Source organism: Lagopus leucura, unplaced genomic scaffold (assembly GCF_019238085.1).
Source record: "Lagopus leucura isolate 7727_CA_CO unplaced genomic scaffold, USGS_WTPT01 Super-Scaffold_100048, whole genome shotgun sequence".
NCBI lineage: Eukaryota > Metazoa > Chordata > Aves > Galliformes > Phasianidae > Lagopus > Lagopus leucura.
In genome coordinates, this window is record NW_024962294.1 from 20,430 (window position 1) to 42,062 (window position 21,633).

The 21,633-nt window shown below is 56.0% G+C and overlaps 1 protein-coding gene across 7 annotated transcripts in view; it reads right to left on the reverse strand.

Moving 5' to 3' along the window:
* The window catches only part of LOC122187500 (microtubule-actin cross-linking factor 1-like), a 74,558-nt gene that overhangs the window by 17,801 nt on the left and 35,124 nt on the right, over nucleotides 1–21,633 (reverse strand). For 4 of the 7 annotated variants that reach the window (XM_042885046.1, XM_042885049.1, XM_042885045.1 and 1 more), the window contains 28 exons: nucleotides 20,862–21,016; nucleotides 20,465–20,741; nucleotides 20,014–20,142; nucleotides 19,713–19,790; nucleotides 19,372–19,533; nucleotides 18,688–18,792; nucleotides 18,380–18,475; nucleotides 17,906–18,031; nucleotides 16,660–16,812; nucleotides 16,033–16,187; nucleotides 15,789–15,915; nucleotides 15,227–15,410; nucleotides 14,529–14,698; nucleotides 14,125–14,303; nucleotides 13,824–13,962; nucleotides 13,135–13,328; nucleotides 12,815–12,977; nucleotides 12,449–12,532; nucleotides 12,168–12,275; nucleotides 11,496–11,594; nucleotides 11,151–11,303; nucleotides 10,856–10,944; nucleotides 10,307–10,442; nucleotides 2,668–7,776; nucleotides 2,054–2,203; nucleotides 1,571–1,786; nucleotides 1,320–1,469; nucleotides 549–782 (listed from right to left, as the gene is read on the reverse strand). In XM_042885046.1, coding sequence (XP_042740980.1) covers nucleotides 549–782; nucleotides 1,320–1,469; nucleotides 1,571–1,786; nucleotides 2,054–2,203; nucleotides 2,668–7,776; nucleotides 10,307–10,442; nucleotides 10,856–10,944; nucleotides 11,151–11,303; nucleotides 11,496–11,594; nucleotides 12,168–12,275; nucleotides 12,449–12,532; nucleotides 12,815–12,977; nucleotides 13,135–13,328; nucleotides 13,824–13,962; nucleotides 14,125–14,303; nucleotides 14,529–14,698; nucleotides 15,227–15,410; nucleotides 15,789–15,915; nucleotides 16,033–16,187; nucleotides 16,660–16,812; nucleotides 17,906–18,031; nucleotides 18,380–18,475; nucleotides 18,688–18,792; nucleotides 19,372–19,533; nucleotides 19,713–19,790; nucleotides 20,014–20,142; nucleotides 20,465–20,741; nucleotides 20,862–21,016 — 9,120 coding nt within the window. The remainder of the gene's footprint in view (nucleotides 1–548; nucleotides 783–1,319; nucleotides 1,470–1,570; nucleotides 1,787–2,053; nucleotides 2,204–2,667; nucleotides 7,777–10,306; nucleotides 10,443–10,855; nucleotides 10,945–11,150; nucleotides 11,304–11,495; nucleotides 11,595–12,167; nucleotides 12,276–12,448; nucleotides 12,533–12,814; nucleotides 12,978–13,134; nucleotides 13,329–13,823; nucleotides 13,963–14,124; nucleotides 14,304–14,528; nucleotides 14,699–15,226; nucleotides 15,411–15,788; nucleotides 15,916–16,032; nucleotides 16,188–16,659; nucleotides 16,813–17,905; nucleotides 18,032–18,379; nucleotides 18,476–18,687; nucleotides 18,793–19,371; nucleotides 19,534–19,712; nucleotides 19,791–20,013; nucleotides 20,143–20,464; nucleotides 20,742–20,861; nucleotides 21,017–21,633) is intronic. The other 3 variants (XM_042885051.1, XM_042885050.1, XM_042885047.1) reach the window with 2 other exon arrangements.

The following is a 21,633-nucleotide window of genomic DNA, read 5'->3' on the forward strand; positions in this document are numbered from 1 at the left end:
ACACTCCAGATGGGACAGGCAAGAGTTACACAGATCAACTGTTAATAAAACCACATTAATGTGGTCTGGAACAAGAGGATCCATGCAGTGATAGGTGCTGCTGGAGTGCAGCAGGACCTGGGCACTTGCTTTTGCAGCTGCTTGCTGCCTTGGTGCATCATCAGCGATTTCTCTAGGTCAGCAAAACCTTGCTCATGCTCTGACAATAGGACACGAGGACCCAGCTGTGGTGCCAGCTACACACAGGGGTTTCCTGGTGGGCTTACAGAGATCAGGGCTTGTCCCACCCGGCCCAAGATACAATGGCAGCAGAGGACTGTGCCGCCCACACCTCAGGAAGGCTCAGCCTTCTGCAAGGAAAGCAACTTCACACCTGGGAGCTACGTGGCAGGAAGAAGAAAGACTTTAGAGGAAGCTCATGATGTGCAGTGAGAAGTTGTAAACTGAGTGGCATGCAGGTGACATCCCAAACCAGGGGCTCAGCGCACGCTCCTGTGGCCAGAAAGCGCTTCAGCGAGCAAACTGCAGGCAGGACGATGTCCCACAACCTTCACCTGATCCGTCCGCTCCGCCTGCTGCAGGCAGACCTGCAGCACCTCCACCTGCGCCGCCACGCGCCCCGCCAGCTCCCGGAAAGCCTTCTGCAGCTCATTGAGCAGCCGCAGCAGCTGCCTGCTCTGCTGGGGGCGCAGGTCCTGGGCGTGCTCCGAGATAAGGAACTGAATGTCGAAAGCGGTGGCGTCGAGCTGGGACTTGGTGTCAGCAAGGGGCTCACTCAGCTCCTGGAGGGAAGGGAAGGGAAGGGAAGGGAAGGGAAGGGAAGGGAAGGGAAGGGAAGGGAAGGGAAGGGCCTGTCAGGCAACCCCGTCGACCACACAGCCTTCATCCCCTTGGTTTCAGCTGCCAGCAATGCTGAGCTGACCAAATCTCGAGAGCTGCCACTGCCACATGAACGACAGTGGGGGGCTCTGGGCTCCTCACAGTGCCGGTGGAGTGGTGTGACGGAGGGGCTGTCAGGGCCCCCCAAGGCAGCAGCTCTCAGCCCCACGGGAATCCCATGGATCTCTCAGCTTCCACCACACACACGTGCAGTCATTCCCCAAATGGCCAAAGCATTTGGTTCACGCTTTGTGGAAACAAATTACTTTGGAGCAAACACAGCATCTCTGCTCCTTCTGTGATGAAGGATAACAGCAAACCCACCGAGGCTCCGGAGGGAAGCAGAATTAACAGCTTCTCCTCCGCACAGAGAACAGCATCTCCATCCACAGGGAAGGATTGGGAGCATCGCCAAGGATTGGGGGCATCGCCATGGTTACCTGATAGCGTTGGAGGCAGCGACTCAGACTGCTCACATCCAACGTGTGCTGGTAATCGCTGCCGTCCAGCGCCTGCGCCGTGCCGGACACCCAGCACAGCAGCTCCTGCAGCTTCCCCTGGAGGGTCTCATGGTGTGCTGTGATTTCAGCCTGAAACACAGAAATGCCCCACTTACACATGGAGAGGGGAGGACAAACCCTGGCTGGGCAGGGCAGCGGGACAGAAGGCAGCAGGGACAGCACGGCTCTACCTTTTGGGTTTCTGCTGCACCACGAAGGTTTTGCAGCCGGGACTCCAGGATATCACTTGCGGAGCTCAGAGACTTCTGGAGGTTCTTGGCATCCTTCTCCAAAGCTCTCAGTAGTTGCTCGGGGACTTCTTCAGGCGGGTTGGCCACGATCCGCTTCACGGCGTCCAACTCCTGATTCACTGGAAAGCTGAGCTCCCGCAGCTCAGCATCCAGGGCCTGGGGCGAAACAGCGTCGTTATGGCTCTGATACGCTGACTTCACCTTCCTGCTGCTGAACTGACAGCACTGCAGAGGTTTGGGAGAACCAGCTCCAAACTCTGTCTGCTGGAAAGATTCATTGCAACTGACCCGTCCGTGCAGCCCTGCTGGCTGCCAGCACTCGACTACTTTTCTCCAGGCTGTAAAACTCATTTCAGCCATGCTCAGGGAGCGTCAGAGCAGGGAGAGATGGGGTTTGCACACAAATGCTGGGGCTGTGCTCACCTCTGCCTGCTGCAGCAGTGTCTGCAGCACATCCACGTTCTGCCCCGCCGGCTGCACCCGTTTAATTCTCATCTCAATGTCTCGCAGCATAGAGAGATAGGAGATGAGCTTCTCGTCGTGCTCCAGGCACATCTTCTTGCTGAACTTGATCTGCAGAATCCGACAGTGAAACAAAAGTTCAGATTTCGAGAAAAGAGAAAACAAATGGCTGTAATTCTGAAAAGCAGAAATCCCTTGATAGCATTCCATTTCAGGGACTTTCCACTTGCTGGCCTTATCTCCAAGATTTACTACAGGAAAAATAAAACACATGGGTTTTTTTCCAACACAAGCTTAGAAATGGCAAGAGCTCTATTGTTTTACAGTAGAAGTGCCAAAAAAGGTCCTACTTATTAGTCATTTGTAAGCAACGCTCCAGCAAAAAGAAGCCACACGAAGTGATTTCAGTCATACATCACTGCGTCGTTTGCCAAATCCATTGCAGCTGATCCTGTAAGATCAAGCCCCAGACGTCCATCCTCACGTTCTGACCGTCTTCTGTTCTGAGAGCCAGGGGCAAATCACACACAAATCATTCAGAACCAGCACTGAAATAGCAGACAGCAGTACTGTACCTGGGCAGGTCTGGCAGAGTCGCTCGAGGTCTCCAGCAGCTCTCCCTCCACGATGACTGGCAGGAGCAGCCCCCGATCGCCAGGACCCGCCTGCCGGGGCTTCTCCTGGGCTGCTTCTCCCTGGGGCTCATCCCCCTGGGACACAGGGGCGGTGGGCACAGCAGCTCGGTCTGTGCTGATGGCTGCTGCTTGCTGCTCTGGCGGGGGGATGCAGGTGTCCCAAACTTCTGAGGGTTCCTCTCTGATGATCAACTCATCTGGTTTTTCGCTGACTGCAACAAATGCATCACTGGTGATTTTCACTTCAGCCTCCTCCTGGCTCAGCATCCCCTCCATCTTCAACGCCGCAGAGGAATGGGGCCCCACTCTGACTGCAGCTCTCAGCACCGCTGCTGCTTCCCCTGCTTCTGGGGGGGTGGGGAGCACCTGGACCCCCGTCAGCTTTGCTGCATCTTTCCCAAGGGTTGGCTTTGCTTTCCCATCCCTGCTGCTCTCCATCTGCTTTTGCTCGGCTGCATCTTCTGCCCACCCAGCAGGAAGCTCCTTGCTGGCAGCCTCAGGCTTTGGCTCTGGAGCTCTTGAGACAAATTCCTCCTCTTCCTCCTTCCCTGGAATTTCTTTGGATACTGGAATGGGAAGGGACTGCTTTTCTACAGGTTTCTCCAGCTGAGCACTGTCTCCTGAGACAGCAATCTGCTTTGTTCTCCTTTTCCTGCTTTTTTGTTTCTGGGCAGGTTTTAGCTCAATTTCCCCTGTTCCTTCCTGACCACCCGGACCTTCTGTCTCCAGTGTGGGGGTTTCTCCCGCAGCTCTTCCATCTGCCGGTTTGTCTCTTGCAGGCTTCACAGGGACATCGGCTTTGCGGGATCCTCTGGGCGCTGCAGGACCCAACTCCTCCTTTCCCAGACCCACAGACTCCCTGGGAGTCACCTGCGCTCCCTGCTCCCAGCTGCCCACCCTCTCCCTTTGCTCAGAAGCTGCCGCTGCACCTCCTGCCAGAGCTCCGTCCGTGCTTACAAACCCCTTCCTCCTCTCCTCGCCATCCTCTGTGCAACGAAGCTCTTCCTCCAATCCCAATACTTTCCTTGTCCCCAGCTCTGCTGCTTCCCCTCCCGCTCCCTTCCACACATGGGAGCTGCTTTCTGCAGTCCCCGTCTCTGCCGCCTCCTTCACCACCTCAACAGAGAGAGATGCTGCACTCAGTGCTGAGGATCCTGGAATCATTTCGCCCATTTCTCGCTGCTCTCTCACACTCTCCTCTGAAGCCTCCAGAGGGATCAGCTTTGGTTTCCCTCCTTTTGCTGGGGAACTCGCAGCTTTGGGCCTGGCTCTGTGCTCTGTGCCGGCGGACACGGCAGCACCGCCACGCAGGACCTCACCTTCCTCCTTTGGAGACGCCGTCTCCATCTTTTCCTGGGAAAGGTGGGTTTTATCTACCATGAGGGCCTCAGCGCCATCGTTCTCCATCGACATTTGTGCCTCTTCAATAGCAGCAGCTAACCTTTGGCCAATCAGCCCCTTTTCAACAGCCTCCTCTAACGCCAGTCTTCTCCCGCTGCCGGCGTCCACAATTCCCCCGGCCCTCAGCTGCCTGCTGCCGATGACCACGGCCATCTGCTCGTCCAGCAGCCCCTGCTGCAGAGCGGCCTGCAGGGACAGCCTGCTGCTGACAGCCCCCTCCACGAAGCCCCCGCTGTCAGCCTGGCCCTGCAGCAGCCGCAGTGTGGGCAGGGGGTCGGCCCTCCCCAGCCGCAGCGCCTCGGCGCACGTCAGCGCCCAGCCCGACGCCTCGTCCCGCATGGCTCTGAAGGGATGCACCTCCAGGTACCTCTGCCCGGACTCAACGTCAATCTTGCACTTCTTTACCATCTCGGCGTAGGGCACAACCATGCAGCTCTCGGGGTCGACGATGCCGTGCTTCAGCTCCGGGGAGGACAGGGCTTTCTCCACCACCTCCTGGGGCAGCAGCCCATCCCGCCCTGCCCAGCTGAGTGCCATTCTCTGCCCAGAACTGGGATCGATAACGCTTCCAGTCCCAGCCTGGATTTCTTGCACTTTCCTCTGGAATTCCGGGCTAACAATCCCTGCTGCCACCGCCCGGGGCAAGGGCAGCTTTTCCTTTGTTGCTGGGTGGATGCATTCCTGCAGGCAAACGCCTTCAGCCTTCGTGAGTTCATCACATAGATCTCCATCGATCAAACCATGTTTCATTGCGTCGCCAACCGAGAGCCTCATCCCAGACGCGTGGTGAAGGATCCCCCCACCTGCGATCTGGCTGGTCAGCAGCTGAAACGCTTTTTCTCTCTCAAGGAGCCCTCTTTCAACAGACTGCGCAACAGTCAAAGGCTGCTTGGTTTGGGGATCCACAATCCCGCTGGTTTCAGCCTGTAAGCTAAGGAGCTTCTGCCTGGTGGCCTCATCAGTGCTCTTCCCTCTGGAAGCCTTCTCCAGCTTGACCAGCTCCTTCTGACTCGCCGGCTCGATGAGGCCGAGGTTTGAAGCCAAAGTGACTGACACTTTTTTGCCACGTTTCAGGTCGACGATGCCCCCGGTAACCACCTGCCCTTCCAAGAGCCTCATCGCCGTCTCCTTGTCCAGAAGGCCGATGGCAGCAGCGTCCTTGACGGAGTAGACAAAGTTGTTGCCCGGGTCCAGAACACCGCTGATGGCTTTGTCAGACGCGAGTACCTTCTGCAGAAGCTGCTCATCCATCAGACCTTCTTCAATGACATCCTCAGTGGTTAAAGATTCACGTGTGTGTGAGTCAAAGAAGCCACTGAACATCTTCATTTTCTCCATCAGTTTCACAGCCGTGTGGCCGGGCACCGCACCGCAGGCCACAGCTTCATTCAGAAGCAGCGTTCTGCCCATCTGCTCACACAAAATGCCGCCGCTCTGGAGCTGCATCTGCAGCATTTCCAGAACGTCCTCGTCCCGCTCCGAGGGCTGCGGCAGGGCTGCATCACCAACGCTCTCACCACCCAGCACCTTTTCCCTCGGTCCCTCTTCCACGTGCAATACGCTCACAGTATTTTCAGTGCGCTCCATTTGCTCAGCCTCTGCAGTTTTGGTGAGCACAGCCTCCGCTCCTCCCAGAGTGCCATTCTGAGCTGTCTCCTCATTCAATAAGTAACTCTCCCCAACGCTTTCTCCCTCTAATGCAGGCTCCTTCACACTCTGAGATCTCCCTGCCACGACTTCCAGTCTCTCTCTGCTTGCGCCAATAGACACCACCAAATGGCTCTCGCTTTTCACAACACCTGCCCCCGTTTCCAATGCTCTTGTCTGATCTTTGATGTTTTCCACTCCATCTGATGCAATGGGTTTGGACTCTTCTGCTTTAATGATCATTTTCTCTGTTTCTCTGAGTCCACTGCCAGATTTGCAGGGCTGTCCTGGCTTCTCCTTGCTTGTAGAAGCTATTTGCTCTCTCCCAGATTTGGCATCAGTTTCACTTTGGCTGGTAGCCCGTTCAGTACAAACCTGCGCTTGCTCCTCCACATGCAGGACATCTCCTGCGTGGTCCAACAGGAGCCTTCCAGGCCCCATCACCACCTCCCCGTTCTCCGAAGTGGATCTGGGTGGCAGGATCTTCTTGCTTCCTTCCTGCGGAGGAGCAAGCTGCAGCTCAAGCTGCTGCACAGCCACACCGTTGCAAGGCTCTCTTTCAAGAACTGCAGTTTCCTTTGTCTCTTCAAAGCTCTCATTCTCTTCCAGTGGCTGTGCACAGGATCCATTTTCTTGGGTCTGGATGAGGTCTTTGGTGAGGTTGCTCAACTCTCCATCTACTAAGAGCAGCTTCTGCCCATCGTGGATGTTGATGTAGCTGTGGGTCATCAAGTGGAACATCAGCTTTTCATCACCACTCCTCAGCTCAGGGTCCCTCTGTCCCTGGTGCCCTGCAGGGCTCCCTCCAGAGGAGCTCCTGCTTGCCAGCTGCATGCTGCCCATCACATCAGGTATCACCATGGATTTCAGCTTCTTTGCCACATCTCTTTCTAAGATGCCATGTTCCACTGCTTTCTTCCAGGACAACACCTCAGTGGTTTCTGGGATAAAGACAGCCTTAATGAGCTGCCTCTTCCTGAGAATCTTGTAAGCCAGCTCTGTAGACAGGACCCCTTGCTCTGAAGCATCTGCAGCTGGGACAACCTCCCCTGTCTCGGGCCACAGGAGCCCCATGAAGGACCGGAGGGATTCCAGGATCACCAAAGCAAGCCGTGGTGCTACCAACTCTTTCCTTACAGCTTCATCAACTGTCAGTCTCTCTCCTGTGACTGTATCAATGATGCCACCTGTCTGAAGCTGCCGGATTAGAAGTGTGCAGGCCAAATCCTGGTCAATTAAATTATGTCTCACAGCCTCGTCCACAGCCAGCCTGTGCCCTGTCCTGGGGTCAACAATGCCACCAGCAAAGAGCTGGGCTTCCAGCAGCCTCACCGTCACCTGTCTGTCTATCAGCCCTTCCTGGACAGCACGGAAGATGCTGACTTTTCTGCCTGATTTCAGGCTCACCATCCCACCTGCCAGCTGCTTGACCGGCAGAAACCTGAGTCCTGTGTCTTGGTGGAGGATGCATCGCTGCATGAGCTCAGATAGGTTGATTTTCTCAGCAGTGTTGGGGTCAATCAAATCCTTACTGCTCTCCAGGTGGGACAGCAGCCTGGAGTAAAGCTGGGGAGGAAGGAGCCTCTCTTGCACAGCCTTCTGCATGCTGATTCTGCCCTGATGGGTTTTAAAGCCGCCGGTGACAAGTTCAACCTCGAGAATCTTTAGCCCAGTGCTCTCACTAATCCTCCCCTCTTCTATCGCAGCAGCAGCAGGCAGGAGCTGCCTCCCTTCACGTCTGACCTCATGCACCCGCTGCAGAGCATCCTTCAGCTCCCGCAGCACGTGGAAAGTCCTGAGGTTGATGATGTCTCTTGCCAGACCTTCCTCCAAGGAGAGTTTTTCACCGGTCTCTGGAAGAACCAAGTTGGATGTGATCACCTGAGCCTCTAAGAGGACGAGGCCGGTCTCCTGATCTATAAGACCTCTCTGCATTGCACCAAAGACAGGGAATATCTCTACTGTCCCAAGATCGATCACTCCTGCCACTGCTTCGTTGACCTGGAACAGAAAAAGAAGGACAAGAATCAAACCCAAATCAAGCATTTCCAGCACTCAGACTGCATGAGGTGAAAGGATTGGCCAAAAAAACCCCAAACAGGCCCAAAAGCTACTCCCAAAGTGTTTGAAGTGCAACTCCACAGGAATCCCAGCACACACATTGGGGGATTTGATAGCTTTCAGGCTGCCAGCAAGTTTTGATGTTCAGCTTTGATGTCCATCACCAAGAGCAGCACCAAAATGCTTCCAACATCCATTACCACCAGTAATGCGGCAAAGCAGCAAGCAGCAACACCCAGAAGCATTCCTAATGCTCCATGGAGCAACAGGGAAGGAAACTGACACAGACACCAAAGCTGTTCCACAACTCAAGTTTTAAAAGCAGAAAGGTGACACGGATCCCAGTTCATACTAACAGAGGAGAATAACCCCAGATGTCCCTTCAGGGTGGGTGGGAACCTCTTCCAGTGCAGTTTCCACCCTGACTTCTGCCACGCTCAATTCCTGCCCTTTAGTGCCACACACCCAGGGAACACCACAGGCCTTCAGCTCCCAGCAGCACTGACCAGCCATGCACTGGGGCACAGGCACTGCCCTGGCATGCACAGCAGCTCCCCAAGCACGTCCAGCTGCTCTGCCCTATGCCAGCACCTAGCTGTGCTCTGTGGGGGCAAGGGAGGAAACAGAAGAAGTTGTACGTCCCAGCACAGGGACAGTGACAGGCTTGGGACTTTGGCATTTCTGGAGGGGCTTTTTTTGCAAGGAAGGTAAGAACTAATGGCAAAGAGTAACAGCACTCTGGACCTTTGGACTTCTCCCAGCTGGTGTAGAGTTGAGTCAAGCACCGTGTTGGGGGAGGAGGAGTGATTCTGCACCACAGAACCCTAGGAGCAGGTGGGGCCAGCAGCCCTGACCCTAAGAGCAGCCCAGTGCCCCCCACCATGGAGCAGGTGGGTGTGCGGGGAACACCAACGGCACTGCCAGACTCAGACACACACCTTCAGAGATGAACAAGCCATGGAAAGACAGAGAAGAAGAGGTGGAAGAGAAAGATGAAGGAGGAGATGGGAGGAGGGGAGTAAAAGGCTTTTACTTACCAGAGTTGCAGGGTGTGCCTTGAGCAGTTAAAGACAGAGCCTTATGGAGCAGTTCAGCCGTATCACACACAGTGTAAAGCTTGGTGTTAGCGTCCAGCATGCGACCGTTTTGTTTGCAAAAAGAACCCCCCACACAGGTCGTCCTCTGTCACTGTGTGTTTTGTTTGCTTATGTCCCGGAGGGTTAGTTAAACTTGTAAGCAAGGATGTCAGTTAATCTTAAAAACAGTTGACATGAAACACAAACTGTACATGGACACATCATGCTCAATTCAGCGCGCTCTGCTTTGCTTTTTTTTTTTCTTCTCAACTTTATAACGTCTGTTTGACAGTTGGATGTTTCCAGCAAGCAAATGTTAAGAGTCCTTCATGCTCCCTGTACAATGAAGCAACTGCACCCACGGCAGCCACGCTGCAGCCTCGTGGACGGGCCAAGGATCTGCAGCACAGCCCCAGGGCTGGCCCTCACCTCATCTCTTGGGCTTTGAGAGCGTGAGCGAAAGCTGCTCTGATCAGAGCCCCGCCACAAGGAGGTGGCCTTGAGAGGGCTGGGCAAAGCCTGCACACACAGCCGTTTTCCTGCCCACGAGGGAGGAACAGGAAAAGAGGGAACGGACCGAGTGCCCTTCCTGCTGGCAGGCGCCTCCCAGCCGCCATGGCCGAGCTGCAGCCCAGCGCTGGTGGGACTCACATGGAGACAGCCAAAGTGCTGGGGAGGCCGAGTGGAAGGGAGGCGCTGTGCTGGGAGGCTGCAGAGACAGATCTCAGGTGAGCCCATGGCCCGCTGGAACAGGGCTTCACTCACCAACCCAGCACCAAAACCAGATTCTGAGCAGGTCATTGCTTCAGGGTACAGGGAGCCAGCAAGCAAACACACAAATATATCCACCGACACATGTATATACACTTATAGAACACGTACATGTATATCTGAATGACTGCAGACAGCTGGCACAGAGGCAGGAAGGATGAGCCCAGAGCACTGGGGCGTGCGGGGCCCCAAGCAGCCCTGCGGGGCCGGCGGACAACACAGCCCTCCACCCGGGGGGGTCTTCCTTCAGCCAAGACCCCAACAAAGCCCTCACCACGCCGTGAAGCTGCACAGGCAATACGCCCTGCAGGAAGCCTCCTGCTTGTGCCTCCAGCCCTCCCCGTCAGCAGGGCATCGCATGGAGGAGGCAGACTGCTGCGGAAGCGCCTTCAGTACTGAAGACCTTTTACCTCTTTGCCCACCATGTGAGCAAGCCAACCCTTTTTCGAGCTCTGACTCAAAGTATTGCAAAGGACAACACAGTGAGCTGTGCCAGGGCTCCTGCTGGGCCACCAGCCACCAGGCCAGCCCCCAGGTGAGGCCTGGACAGAAAAGATGGGAGGGCAACCACGTGCCAGTGGGTAGCCACGTGAAACACAACCAAACAACACCTTTTTCAGTACCTTGTGCTCTGTCTCCTGAGCCAGCTGGCTCTGCAGCTGCTGGAGCTGCTCTGTGGTGTCAGTGCAGAGTGCCTGGTACGTGTCCTTCAGTGCAGCGACCTGAGCTGAAATCTGGTCCTTCTCTTGATGGGAAAGCCTGCAAGGGAACGGGAAATCTCTCAGGGGAGCTGCACAAAGTATTTGCCAGCTCCACAGAACAGACATGATCTTCTCCCAAAGGAAAAGGCCAAACCCACCACGAGTCCCCTCTTCCCACTGCCCTGCTCCTCGCAGGGAGAGTAATTGTGCTTGGCAAAGGCTGACCAGCATTATAACGACCAAACCCCCAAATGTACCAGGCTGGATCACCACTGAAGTGTATAAGTATTGTCTCAACAGTATAAACATTTCATATTTCGTAGCTGCTGTTGCAGATGAGGAAAAATGGCCCTTTGCTGTGTGGAAATCAGGTGCTGGACTTCACGGATGCCAGTCCATCAGTGCCCACCCCAGGATAACTCAGCTGTCCAGCTGCTGCCACCACCTACCACTTCCCCAGGTTGAACTCACTTGTGGTTGTGCTTTGCCAGGAAGATTTGTGATGTTTTGATGGCTTCAGAGACCTGCTCTTTCTTTGCAGCCAGCTCCTCATTGAGGGCCTGTTGAAAAAGCAGAAGGAAGCTTAATTCAGCCATGGAAGAACAGCAGAAGTTAAGCAAACAACCTCATGTTTGCCCCCACAAGGATTGTGGCCATGAGAGAGGAAGGACTGCTCTCCTGGAAGCCGAATAACACAGTGACACCAAGGACAGGGGACACGTAACAAGAGTGGGGTCAGAGGTGGGCCCAGAAGGTGCCTGCCTACCTGCTGCTCTGAGATGGACTTCTCGATGTCTCCCAGCTCCCTGCTCTGGGCAGCAGCTGTTCTGCCTTGCACGCTCTGCTTCAGGCCCACAGCCCAGCCCAGGAGCTCCTTAACCTTGTCCACATGCTCTTGCTTCTCCTCCTCCACCACTTTCTGCAAATTGAGGAGAAAGAAATTGCGTCAAAGGGGTCCCAGATTTCCAGAGTCTCTCAGGAGCAGCACCTGAGACACAGGTGGGACTGAAAGCTGAGGGCAGATGTTAGAGAAGCAGAGCAGCAACCCTGCGCTGCTAGGAAGAGAGTCTGAGTGATGAGGATGCAGCTCAGCTCCAGGCAATGCCCTCACCTCCTCCTCCTCCAGCCGCCGCAGAGCATCGCTGATGTACTTGACGTGCTGCGTGGTCAGCGTTACCAGAGCTGTGTACCGAGTGCGCAAATCCATGAACTGCAAAGGGGGAGAAGGGCGGTGCGTCAGTCACAGCCAGCAGAGCTGGGTGAACTGCGCTGCACAGCACATGGCACGGATGCAGCATCTCTGCCCTGGAAAGATCCCCAGCACGGCCCTACTGACAGCAGCAACGCCGGAGGGGAGGGACATGGCCACACACTGCATGCTGCACAGCACTGGAGCCGAGGGGACACTCTGGTCACGGACACGGGGCGGGCGCTCAACTCTTAACTCTTGTTGGGATCTTTAATATCCACACAGAGCAGACAGGGCCTCCAAAGGGCTCATCCCACAGATGCACACACAGTAATGCTGCATGGCGCTCCGGTTATTTACCTGGCCGAGCTGACCCCGCTGCATTTGGCCCAGGGGTTCCCAGCAGCCCAGGTATTTCATACCTGGTGCTTAGAGCACTAAGCCACCCTCTCTGGCTATTAGAAAAAACAGCGAGGGTGGAAACTGTATCCACCAAGCTCAGCAGAAAGGAGCTCATTTCACAGAGGCCGCTGGGCAGTTGGATGGAGTGCAAGAACCCCCAGCCCCCGACGTGAGGCTCAGGCAGGTCCCTACCTCCTGAGTGATGGCATCCGAGGAGGACAGCATGCGCCGGCGCTTCATGGGGGATTTCTGCTGCGACTCCACAAACGCCCGGTACGTCATGAGCTGCAGCTCATAGTCCTGCAAACACAGCCAGGGCGGGAGAAGGACACTGCAGCCACTTCTTTCATACTGGCACCCTCAGAGCTCCAGCTCCTGCTGGCTGCTTGCACACACAGTCACCTCTCTGCTAACCAGGAGGTGAAGAGCAGGCGAGGTGCAAACTGTGCCCTGGGTTTAGGAAGGGCCCTTACCTTGACAGCAGCTGAGTACTGCTGGGAGAACTTCTGACACTGGTCCAGCTTGGCTTGATTTTTCTCGATTTCTGCAGCCAAAGCCTTCAAAAAAAAAATTCAGAGCAAAAAATGATTGTCAGGACAGCAGCCTCAGGTGAAATGTACCAAACTTCAGCTCCTATCTTTTGCCTTCTGGGTGAAGCCTCAGAGACTCCAATCTTTTATGCACAGCCCATTTCAACCTGAAGGTAAGGAGCTCCTCTGTTTCCCCACCAGTCTTTAAGAATTCATGCTCTCAAGCTCAACGATGGAGGGATTTTAGCAGAAGCAGCCGTGGTCAGGGCAGTGAGCACGCTGTCAGGACGTCCCGCGCTCCCATCTCACCGTTTGCTGGCTCAGCTGCTCTGACAGCACCCGGCTATCCTCCGCCTGCCCGGGTTTCATCAGCTCCTGCTGGGCAGTGATCTCTTCGATCCACTGGATGAGGGCCCTGTGGCACTGGCGGTAATCGCTCAGCACCTCCTGGATGCTCTCCAGCTCTGTGTGGCTGAAAGCAGAATGGAGATCAGAGGGGTGAAATCCCGCCGCAGGTTAGAGGGGCATCCCAGCCATCCCGGGGCCCCTATTGGGGCGAAGAAGCCTGACCCAAGCCCTCAGCTGAAGCATGAAAACAGATGTGGGAATGGAAGCAGGAGTTTTCTCACCGGGTCTCGATCTGGGCGCAGGCTCTCTGCCAGCGGTCCCACAGCTGGCTGCCCTTCTCCTGGTAGCGCTCGAGGTCAATGCTGCGCTCCTGTCTCAGCTGGTACAGCTGCTCCCCCACTGCTTTCGCCTTCGCCATCTCCTCCTCTAACACGGAGAACACCGAGTTCTTGCCCTTCACTTCCCCGAGCCATTGCTTCAAAAACAATACAAGGCAGCTCACATTTAACGTCACAGAAAGCAGAGCACAGAGCTTCACCTAAGGTTGCCATTAAACCACAGAGTCCCTCCATGCTGCAGCTGCAAAGCGAGAGAAGGAGCTCATCCTCCCTGGCTGCACCACCTGCAGTGTCTACAGCCTGACTGCAGACCTGGGAGATGCCAACAGGAGGGAGCAGTTCCCAGCCTGGAGCAGGTCTGATTGGTTCAGCAGCCCCTGCCCTCACGCAGCAGGACACACAGCTGCTAAGAGGCTGGCACACATTAGCATGTGCCTACAAGTGGAAGCACAAGGCCACGGCTGCTCCTTTATCTTTACAGTGAAATAAGGGAGACAAGTCCTCCCAGTAGCTATTTTGGACAGGAAAAACAGCACACAATGTAAATTCAGCAGAGAAAAGGAAGGAATCTGCTCGACAAACAAAGCATTGGCTGTTTTCTCTGTGCACTCTTTGAAGTGAACAGCACCAACCTGCAGGGCACTTCTGTGCGCCTGAATTGCTGTCAGGTCAGTCGGGACAGCCTCCTCCTGGCTCAGCTTCACCTCGTATCCCTTCACCAGAGACTCTGCTCCTTGGGTGTTACGAATGATAACATCAACCGTCTTCAGCCTGGCGAGTCAGAGAGAAGCAGCACAATGACGTCCCACTTTTGGCAGAGATCCTCCCGGCTGCGAGGCGGTTTGCGCCCCGAGTCACAGCACAGCTAGCTGTGTTAGAGGACCAGAAGGAAGGTTGGCAGCAGAACCACACACAGAGGCAGGTCCCACTCACTTGTCCAGGTAGACAGAGGACAGCCCATATGTCTGGTCCATCTTGTTCACCACCAAGTCGAGCTCAGCTCGCAGGCGCGGTGTGCTGGGGCCGCTGGGTGCTCTGCTGAGGAAGCTGCAGCAGCGCTCCGAAACACAGCGCAGGTCAGACTTCAGCCGCTGCAGATCGTCCTGTGTGCGCTGCGGGAGGAGGGAGAGAAGGTGAAAGGAGAGCCAGAATGGGCAGAGAAAAGCAGGCGGCGAAGGAGACGAGGTGAGACAGAGCAGGAAGCCCACTCGGTTTTTTGTGTCTGGGAAGTTCCCTTGAGCCCCACTCCCACTGCCCACACGTTCAGCACAGAGGGGTCACAGCCACTGCAGGCACGCGCGGAGAGCAGCATCCAGCATCCCCAGCTGAGGACCGACCTCCTGCTCGGCGATGCGGACGGTGTTCTCCTGGATGCTGTCACCATCCGCTCGGGTGCTGCTGGGGGACTGGATGCGGCTCACGAGTCTCTGCTCACACTCCTCCAGGCGCAGGCGGACGTTCTGGAGCTCAGAGAGATACGTCCTGGCAACTGTCTCGTCCTTGTCTTCTGCAAATTGGGGACAAACCACAAGAGCAGCTCACAGCCCCGCTCAGTACCTGCTCGGAGCCCACCATGCTGGCACTGTGGTGCTGAGGTCTTTGTTCAGGAAGAAAACAAGAGAATCAGATCTTCTCGTTGCAATAGAGCTGAGAACGGGTCCAGCCACAGTACACCACACCAAGACCCACATCCTAATGGGACTGAGCTCTGAACAGCGGGACTGCGGCTGCTGCATCCATTTTGTTAACAGACTGAACACAGGAAGGACACATCTGACCAGTGACAAGCCTGTCTCTGGCAGTGTGAGGGGAAGAGGGCTCTGCATTAACCTGGGGCTGCAAAGCCAAGTCTGTGCTGTGGGAACGTCACTGGACAGAGGCCGAATATTTGAATGGATGGAGGAATAAATAGAGCAGCTGCTCACAATACCATCCAGCTAGCTCAAGACAGATGAGAAGATGAAGCTGTCCCATAAATCCTTTGTTTATTAGTCCCCGCAGCTCCTAGTTAATCCATCAGCCCTGCGGAGCTCACCGTTCTCCATGGACTCCAGCAGCTGCTGGATGTGCTCCTTGGAAGACTCCACCTCCTCCTCCAGGCGCAGACGGTCTGACACTGAGAAGAGCTCGGAGTCACGGCTGTCCTGCAGGAAGTCCTCATAGTGCGCCTGGAGGCTCCTCAGCGCCTGCTGGCACTCCCCCTGCGCCAGGGAGCGGAGCTGCAAGGGGAAAAGCAGCACATCCACCACGGGATCACAGCCTGCAGGTCACCGAAGCCTCCGTACCTCCATCGCCTCCATTTGCTCTTTAGAGCAGAACAGGAGAGCTCCCCCATGTTAGCCCCCTCCGTCATTGCTCATCCCTAATGAAATGCTAAGTCCACGATCCCTTATCCTTATTACACACAGTGCAAACTGTGGACGTTCTTTTTAATGGGAAAAAGTGCAGCCATTCTGTGCTGAGCCCCCGAGCTCAGGTTCTGCCATTGCCCCACGTCACTGCGGGTCCCGGCAGCCCCCGCTCTTCACCTTCACACTCCCTTCTCCCCACCACCGTGTGAGTGTGCAGCAGCGCAGGCACAGAAGTTTCTGCCGCACCTTTTCCATGCTGAAGCTCTGCACCAAGGCAATGTCCTTCCGAAGGTAGTTCCAGGAGATGAGGCTCTTTGTGTTCATGTGGAGCTGGTGCCAGAGAGCCATCACTTTCTGGTACAGCTGTTCCACCCTGCGATGGGAATGAGCAGGTCCGTCAGCCCCAGCCCTCCCAGCACGTCAGCCCTAACCCCACTCATTGCACAAGAGGTCTCTGCACCCCTGGGCCGTACCCCCAGCAGCAAGTTACCTGTTGGCCATCTCGATGGCCTCTTTGTTGGGAGGGGGGATCAGGAAGCACACGGAGGGCACCATGGCCTCGTTTCCTGTGGGGCTGATCACCTTCCACTTCGTTCTCTGCGAGTTGTCCTCCAGCACGCACTCGTCGTTCCGGCAGATGGTGATCTGCAGTGGCACCAACAACAAACACGCAGCCCATCAGCGGGGCTGCACCCACCTGCAGCTCACAGCCCTGCAGTAGGGAAAGCAGCTTCCCCGTCAACCCCTGCAGCTGATCAAGCAAAAGCACGGGACGCTGCCAAGTGGAGCAGCACGTTCATGTCTGGAGAGGAAGGGGCCAGGAAGCAGAGCTGGCTGCCACACACGTGCTGGTTTGGCTGAGGCTGATGAAGCCCATCCTCCCTGGGGAAAAGGACTTCAACTCCTTCCCAGAATAAATCTGAGATGTGCAAGTCTCCTCCAGGAAGAACAGCCGGCTCCTTCCCTCCTCCTTTCTTCCCACTGCGTCCCTAATTTTCATTGACAGACACCACAAAACTAGCTCTAAAACCTCACAGGCACTTCTCCCCTGCCACGCTGTGCCCTCCCACTCAAAGCCGGGCTCCAACCCACAACGCCTTCCCCTCCCAGCCCTCACCTCGATCTGCCGATAGTCACACACAGCCTTGATGGGGATGGTGCTCTTCACCAGGTGCTCCGGGTTCCTGGGCCGGAGCTGAACGATGCTCTTGGACCGTCCCACCAGGCTGGCGACGGAGCTCTTCGACTGGATGAGCTGCTCCTTCTCATCCTGGCAGAGAAGGACAAAGCACGGTTTACTCAGTGAGCAGAAGGAGGAATAGGAAGAGGCGGAGGAGGAGGAAGAGGAGAGGTTTCTTAAGACACCACAGCACCCCCACCCCAAGGCTGCCCTTCCAGAGCTCTGCTGGGACTGCAGGGGCTGGACAAGCATTGGGACATCAGAGCTACTGCCTGCCCAGCATGGGGAAAAGGGACTGGGAGAGATGGATGGAAGGAAAGATGGAAGGGAGAAGCCTTCAGACCAGGGGTGGGACCTCTCCACTACTACTGCTGCCCCCACGCACACCTCTGGCTCAGGCTCCTGGGACAAGAGAGCACTTTCAAAAGGCAAAAAAGAGAACGCAGTATACACCAAAATTAAAGTCCCAGGAGGTTTTACGTGGCAAAGATCAGGACAAGCACCAGCCCAAAGCCAGGGGTGCTTGGTTGCCTGGAAGAGACACCACAGAAGCATGCTCCCTCTTCTAAAGCGAAGAATGGAGGTGTGTTTGTATCAATGGCTGGAAAAGGGGTACAACAGCTGATCTACATCTCAGGAGATGATCAGCAGGGGTGACCACACAACTCTCTGGATGCGGGCAGAAATCTGTCGGTGGAAGGAACTGCTGGACCCGACTCCCTGCACGATGGGGTGACCCAGGGGTTGGTGACAAAGCTCCCATGGACAGGACAGGGACGCGTGCGGCTCATGGGCGGCCCGGGGGAGCGGTCACAGCTAGCCTGGCCACAAAGGCTGAAGAGGATCCCAGAACAATGCTGTCCCTCATGCTTTGTACTCTCAAGGTTGGTTAGTGTGCTATGAACAGTGAGGGATAATTTAATGGTAAAAGGTTAAAAAAAAAAAAAAAGAAAAAGAAGAAATGATTAAGTAAACTACCTGTGCCTGTCCCCGGGAGCATGATTGGAAGAAATACAGCTTTAACTCATTAGGTAAGAAAGAGCGACAAAGAAGCTGCCAGCCTCCACACACACAGATTGAGCCCTTCTGCCCTTCCATCAAGGCTGAGGGAAACCCACAGCCCAAACCCTCCCTGCCCACGTCTCCACACCCCACGCGGGTGGCAGGGACTCCCAGAACCCACCATGGAGTCCTGCAGCAGGTCCTCCAGCCGCGTCAGGCTCGTGCTGTGGTCACAGGAATACTTCCTTCTGATGGAGTCCTGCAGGTTGCGCAGGTACGTCTCCGACTCACGGGCATCGCTGAAGAACTGCAAAGCCAGAAGTGTCACAGAAACCGGCACAGCTCAACGCAGCCATCGGCAGCGCAGCACTGCAGGACAGCACCCCAGATCCCCCCAGCAGCTGCCTGGTCCTGTGAGATATTCCCAAAGAGCTGCTAGAAAGAGGCAGGCAGTTCAGAAGCAGCGCCCTGATGAGCAGCGCAAGCTGCCGCTCCCCTCTGCCAGAAAGGGAAAGCAGCCCATGAACCTCACGCACTGGGATGCAGCCAATGGAGCTCGTGCCCTGGGATGCAGGGATGCTCTGCAACCCACACATGCAGCAGGGTTTGCCCTCCCACTCAGCCCCAGCGATTTGGGGCTCCCTGTCCCACGTACCTGGAAATAGGCGGCATTCTCCTTCACGTGCTGCTCCACGCACAGGCAGAGCTGCTTGATCCACTGCCACTGGCTCTGCACAGCAGCGCTGTAGGCCTGGGGAACACACAGCAAACAGCAGTGAGCGCTCACCAGTCAGGAGGGTCACAGGAAGGACACGGCCACAGCCGGTGAGATGCACATAAATGGGCAACGCTCTGCCTGCTGTCGGTCTGTTTGGACGCAGACGAAGCACAGGAAAGCAGAGCAGGAAGCGGCACACAAGGGCTGCTGCAGACACAGATTTGCTGCCCCCAGCACCCGCTCACCTCCACGGTTTGCTTGGCGGGGTGGTTCTCCAGGGCCAGCAGCTCAGCGGTGTCTTGGAGGGAGCGGAAGATGTCCTGCTTCTCCTCCAGCTCCATCGTCAGCTCCTGCACGAAGGACACGAGCACAGTTCAAATCTCAGCTATCAGCAGCAGCCTGCACTCGCAGCACGTGTCCAGCTAATGGAACAAGCAGTATCAGAGCACTGCCGTAAACAGCAGCAGATCTCAGGTGCAGATAGGAAACCAGCAAGGCTTGTCCGAGCACCATCAGGCTGCCCTGTGCACCACACACACAGGGCAGACCAAACACCGGAGCTGGAAGCCTGCCCAGGGACCTCCTCAGTTTCAAACATTACAATTGTGGGAAGACAGCAATTTATTTATACTGCTTTAAAGAGGAATCAGCTTTCCTCTTTAGCCCAGACTTCTTCTTTTTTGTCTGTGTAAGGATGTCTTTAGTTTCAAGCACTGCTAAAAAACATCTTTTGATGCCTTTTCCATTAACACCGAATTGAGCAGACTTTTTTTGAGCCTTCAGCCCCGGGGAGAGCTGCACTCGTGAGCGACAAGCTCTGACTCAGGAAGCATGCAACACGTGCCGAGCATCCCTGGGACTTCTGCATGGAGCTCGAGGGCAGCGTGGTGCAACCAGGAGCTCCCAGCCCAGCGCAGCCAGTCACTCACCGAGAAGTAGTTTCTCTTAGCTGCGATGTTCGGGTTGTTGTCACTCCAGTCATAGGCCAGTTCCTCCTCCTCCTTCTCATTCAGCCATATCAGCTCGGCGGTGGCCCGAGACACAAAGCCGTGCAAGCTCTGCAGGTGCCTCAGTCGGAAGCTCGAGGTTTCCTGGACACAACGAAGCAACCCATCCCTGCGTGAGCTCAGAGAGCCAGGGCTGAGCCTCGAGAGATGCTGCTCCCTCCCGCCCTCGCAGCAGAACTGGATGCTCGACCCGTGTGCCCAGGACACAGCAGGCGCTCCCTGCAGCATCAGGCATTGCTCGAGATGCAGACAGACCCACTCACCATCAGCTTGCAGTACTGTGTCTCCAGCTTGCCGAGCGTCTCTGTGTAGCTAGCGCGGAAATTCTGAGACATCTTACCCTGGGGGATGAAAGCACTCCTGTTACCTGATGTAGGACATCCTTCAAAACCCCATCTCCAAACCCAGAGAGGATGGGGGCAGAAAGGATGCTCAGGGCAGCAGCAGCCCAGCTGCTCAGAAGCTCTGTCCTTAAAAACCCATCTGCCCCATCCACCTCTACCCACAGGAGGGGACATCCTGACTTCGTCACCCTCCCATGCACACAGTCCAGTGCTGCCATACCTCGTACAGCCGTGCCTCCTTGACGTTGGAGCCCAGCTCCTCCACGCTGCTGTGGATGTGCCGCTGTGTCTCCAGCTGGGTTTCCACACTGGGCAGGTCGCTGCCCCACTCTGCCCGCTCCAACCTCATCTGCAACAGGCCAAGAGAGCAGGTCAGCCCTCCTGGGCTGGGGACTCACCTCAGAGGGCCAAGGGAACCTCCTGGGTAATGAAGGAGGTGATGGATGGCACAGCAGCCCTGGTAGGGGCCCCAAGCCCACGGGACTGACTGGTCACTGCAGATTTGCATGCAGCTTTGAAAGCATCCTCCAATACGCAGTGAAGATTGGGATCACATGAGAGAAACAAGACAAAAGCTCTCCAGAAACTCTGAGCCGTCAGAACAACCACCATCTCCAGGCAAAACCACACATCCTCCCTCATCAGTGCGCAGGAAGGCAGTCAGCGCTCACCTGCATCTCCTCCACCCAGGCCAGCAGCTCATACACGAAGCGCAGGCTGCCTTCGTCCTCAGAGGAGGAGATGGCCACCAGCTCCGTCCTGGTCATGGGCTTCCTGAACCAGGAGGCAGATGAGGTGTGCAGCCCTTTGGTCAGGGATTCGCCTTTCAGCTGCGTGGTGCTCAGGGTGGGTGCGGGCGCCAGCTCCAGCGTGGAGAAGTGGCCCTTTCTGTACAGGTTGGTGCACTCGAGCCTCAGCGTCACCAGCTCGTCCTGCAGCCGCATGATCCTGGAGGAGAAATGGAGCGGTGAGCAGATGAGGCCGATGCTGCGCTGCCTGCTGGCACGCACGAGGAGCAGGGACGACACGCAGCACCGCTGGAGCCACCTCAAGCACAGCCCAACTCACCTGAACGCCAGCTCCTCCAGCTGGTAGTAATTCTCGTCCCGCAGGATCTGCACGTCCACCTGCAGCTGGCGGAGCAGCCCCTCGCACTCCTGCAGGTACACCACGACGTCGGCCTCGTACTGCACCGGCTGGCCGGCCTCCAGGTGGGCAGCATCCTGCATGCAGATGGGTGAGGCTGAGGGCTGCTCCCCCAGCCCTGACGTGTGGGCAGAGAGAACAGAAACCCAGCACTGACTCCAGCAGCAAAAGGACCTCTTCACCCTACGCTCAGTTATGGCTCTGTCTGTTAGAACTCACACCTCGCTCAGGACGCTGCTTTTAAAAAAACTCCTGCAAACTTCAGACAAAGCTAAAGCTGGCAGACGCCCCATGCAATGACTGCCCCTTACATGGCACCTCACTTCTTGGTTGGATTTAACCAGCCAGCTTCCAGACCCCACACCTCTGTGCACCTCCATCTTCCAGAACAAAACACTTCCTCTACAGAAATCTACTCCATAGTTAGTAGGTAGCGACAGTCTGAAGCTGAGTCTTTTCTGTCTCTCTTCCAGACAAACACAGCAGATTTTTGTGGTTTTTTAAGCCTCGTGATGCCACAAGCTTTCCCAGAATGGCAGCCGCCTCCCAAGCCAGCAGCCCTGCAGGGTCCATCCCCAGCTCAGCTGTACCCACCACCATCGCCACAGCCCTACTTGGATGGGCTCCACATCCTACAGAAAGGAAAGTTGTCCAGGGGAACTCACCACCCCACATGAAGAGGGAGTGACAGAGA